The sequence below is a fragment of the Oculina patagonica genome, chromosome 13, assembly GCF_052425735.1.
Source record: "Oculina patagonica isolate OP01 chromosome 13, crgOcupat, whole genome shotgun sequence".
Taxonomy (NCBI): Eukaryota; Metazoa; Cnidaria; class Anthozoa; order Scleractinia; family Oculinidae; genus Oculina; species Oculina patagonica.
The window spans coordinates 6,279,856-6,282,977 of NC_135770.1; the positions used below are offsets into that span (position 1 = coordinate 6,279,856).

At 41.4% G+C, this 3,122-nt stretch overlaps 1 protein-coding gene across 1 annotated transcript; it reads left to right on the plus strand.

Moving 5' to 3' along the window:
- The first annotated feature begins 244 nt into the window (after nt 1-244).
- LOC144635359 (beta-1 adrenergic receptor-like) lies at nt 245-2,755 on the plus strand. The gene has a single exon (XM_078494466.1). The coding sequence runs from the start codon at nt 481-483 to the stop codon at nt 1,663-1,665; it is 1,185 nt and encodes a 394-aa protein (XP_078350592.1). The 5' UTR covers nt 245-480; the 3' UTR covers nt 1,666-2,755.
- The last annotated feature ends 367 nt before the right edge of the window (nt 2,756-3,122 follow it).

A 3,122-nucleotide genomic window follows, 5' to 3' on the forward strand; every position in this document is an offset into this window, starting at 1 on the left:
CATTACGTAGCCAGAGCGTTTGATCCGAGAAGCGAAAGGACTGGGAAAGATTCTCACTGGGACATTGAAAACAAGTTACAAAGGCGTTTATTGTTGACTGCCAAATTCATTGTTTTCCCTTATAAGATAGACAAAGGCTGGTGAAGCAAGTCAGAAAAAGTGATAAATATCTGTCAAACTTAGCCATAGAGAAATGGCTTGTTTTGTTTGGGTTAGCTGAAGGAGAAACATTCGTCACGTTTCATGTAATTAATTAACAACCTTAAGAAAGAGGCACAAGGTTGTTTTCGCCAGGCATGGAATAGTTTCATGCAACTAGCGACCACATAAGTTCAATTTACAGTGTTTTAGTACTTGCAAGAAGCGCCAGTTTGTTTCATGAAATTTGAAAAACGTTCTGGCTTGGAAAACAAGTTACGACCGTTATAGTCTACTGAGTTCGTCGACGGACATGCAAAGCTGTCTTCAGATTCCATAACTATGTCTTCAACTTTACGCACCGTCTTATTTACAAACATTTCAACGGAGCCACTCCAAAGACTAACCACAACTCCAACGCCATTCCTACAGGATGTCAAGTATCTTACAACTAGTGAAGTCGCTATAAGCACCTTGTACTACACTTGTGTGGTTTTCACAATTTTTGTCGGAAATGCACTAGTTATTTCAGCCTACCAGAAAAACTGGCGACTTCAAACAACTACAAACACTTTTATACTGGGCTTGGCTGTAGCAGATTTAATGGTGGGTTTCGTTTCAATTCCCTGCTGGTTTTACGTGTATAGCTGCCATTATTTCGACACTACACTTCATCCTGTTGGTTACGAACTGTACATAACGCTCGATGTCTTCATAGGATGCGCGTCTATTTTTCAACTCACTGCTATTAGCATTGAGCGATGCATAGCCGTAGTTTGGCCGATCAGGCATCGCGGAATCCACGAAGGCGTCTTCCACGCCATGATATTAATCGCGTGGAGTTGCTCGGCTCTTGTGGCAGGACTGTACCCGATACAACTCAAGCATTGGGAAGAAGGCTACACGGTGTTCATATTTACAATGTGCTTTGTTGGGCCCTTTATCGTCATGTTTGCAGTGTACCTACTGATCTACGAAACAGCCGGTCGTTCGCGGACAAGGGTATACCCCGAGCTAGCCGCTGCTACGATCCACAGGGAAATTCGCATTGCGGGTACAGTAGCCCTTGTTACCGGCCTCTTCATGATCGCGTGGTTCCCGTTCTTTGTCGTAACGGTGGTGGCTACGTACGATTTGGAACGCTTACCCGAGCCTCCTGGTCTCTTCCGCTTAATAGCGTTCGTGAAAGCACTGCACTATACAAACTCGGCACTAAACCCGATCTTGTACGGCTACCGTAACCCTGAAATGAGGAAAACTATGCATAGTGTAGCGTTCGCGTGCTGTCCGCTCCTCGCCATGTTCAAGAGGAGGCCATCTGGGTTGCAAGCCAGGTTAAACCGTGTTGGAATGCAGGCCTTCGTGCCCGGAACAATGTTAGCTGTGCCGAGCCTGTTCGAAAGACGAAGCACTCCAAGTAATAGTACAGCTACAACGGTTGTTGCGTTTGTTAATAGAGGCGGAGACGTGGAGTCAAGACCAGCAAGTTTACATGAATCTCTTAGAGAACTGAGCTCTGCAGAATAACTGAACCATTTCATGGATTTATTTCATGCAGACTCTTAGATCTACTTTTATTATATCAAATCGAAATGAATTTCTAAAAAGGTCCTTATTCGTATGCGACGCAAACAGAGTTGATAAGATCAGGAACTGAATGTCCGGTATTTTTTTAATCAACAAGAAAATGCAAGAAGACTTGATATTACTTTGCAAAGTTCGTGAATTTATTACGATATGTCTTAACTTAATTAATTATACAAATTAATTAATGCCAAAAAAGTTTGCATCCGTTATCCTAGTAATTCAGTAATTTACACTGTCTCGGCATTATTGTAAAGAAGGCTACGCAGGTTCTTAGCCGTTTCGACCAATGGGGCTCGTCATGAAAATTTGGCACTGAATTGTTCTCAGCTGCAAGAAACACTTCTACAAAAACAAGGGTTAGTTTTAAAGAACCTCAAATTTTTTGAGGATGTATATACTCACGCAGTATATCATTCATTATTATACATTAGAATTACTTTGAAACTTGTGATTGGTCGAGCGCATTCAGTCAATATACAGTAGCATGTGAACTTGACATGATAACCCAACATCTGCAGCAGATATTGGGTTATCATGTCGAGTTCAAAGTCCGCCTAGTTTCCAAGCCCCTCGTCCGTGTAGTGTTGTCAAACTTTCGAAAATATGGCTGAGCGATTCGCCTCCGATTCCGAATAGGGAAAAAAAAATTCTGAATGATTATTTGAGAGGGAAGAACCTGGAGGAACCACAAGATAAAACCGCTTTGGCCAATATTCTGACGAAGTTTTACGCCGGCGCTAGAAAAAGAGATGGCAAATTGTTAAAAAACGTATAATAAAACAATTATTGAATTCGGTTTTCGCATGATATCGTGAATTATCAAAACCTCGTGTCTGTATTATCTGCCTCAGCCTCCGGCTTCGGCAGATAACACAGACCTCGGTTTTGATAATTCACGATATCATGCTCAACCTCATCCAATAATTGCTTATTATTGTAAGTATACGACTCAGTACAATAGTCAAAGGATTTAAGGGTTGTAATCGACCTACACTCCTACATTAATAAAGCCATTGCCATTTGGGTTATATTTGTTGTTATAACAATTTATTATCATTTCTTGTCAATTCAATTAAAGGCATCAGTAGACTTAATGGGTAATTCTTTTATGGCTTCCAAACACTTTAATGATAAACACATTCCAAAAAAAATTAGGCGGCTGAGTACAGATGGTCAAAAATGAAACATATTAAGAGATGATTGAACTGAGCCGCTAATTATATAAACTGGATTTCTGTTCAGCAAACACAAACAAACAAACAAACAGACAAACAAAACTACATAGAGTTGGAGGGCGGATATTTCCTACAGGGGACTATACGGGGGGGGGGGGGGGGGGGGACTGCCAATAAGGGAGAAGCGAGTGGTCATCATTTAATGGGTGGGGGCTGGTGAAT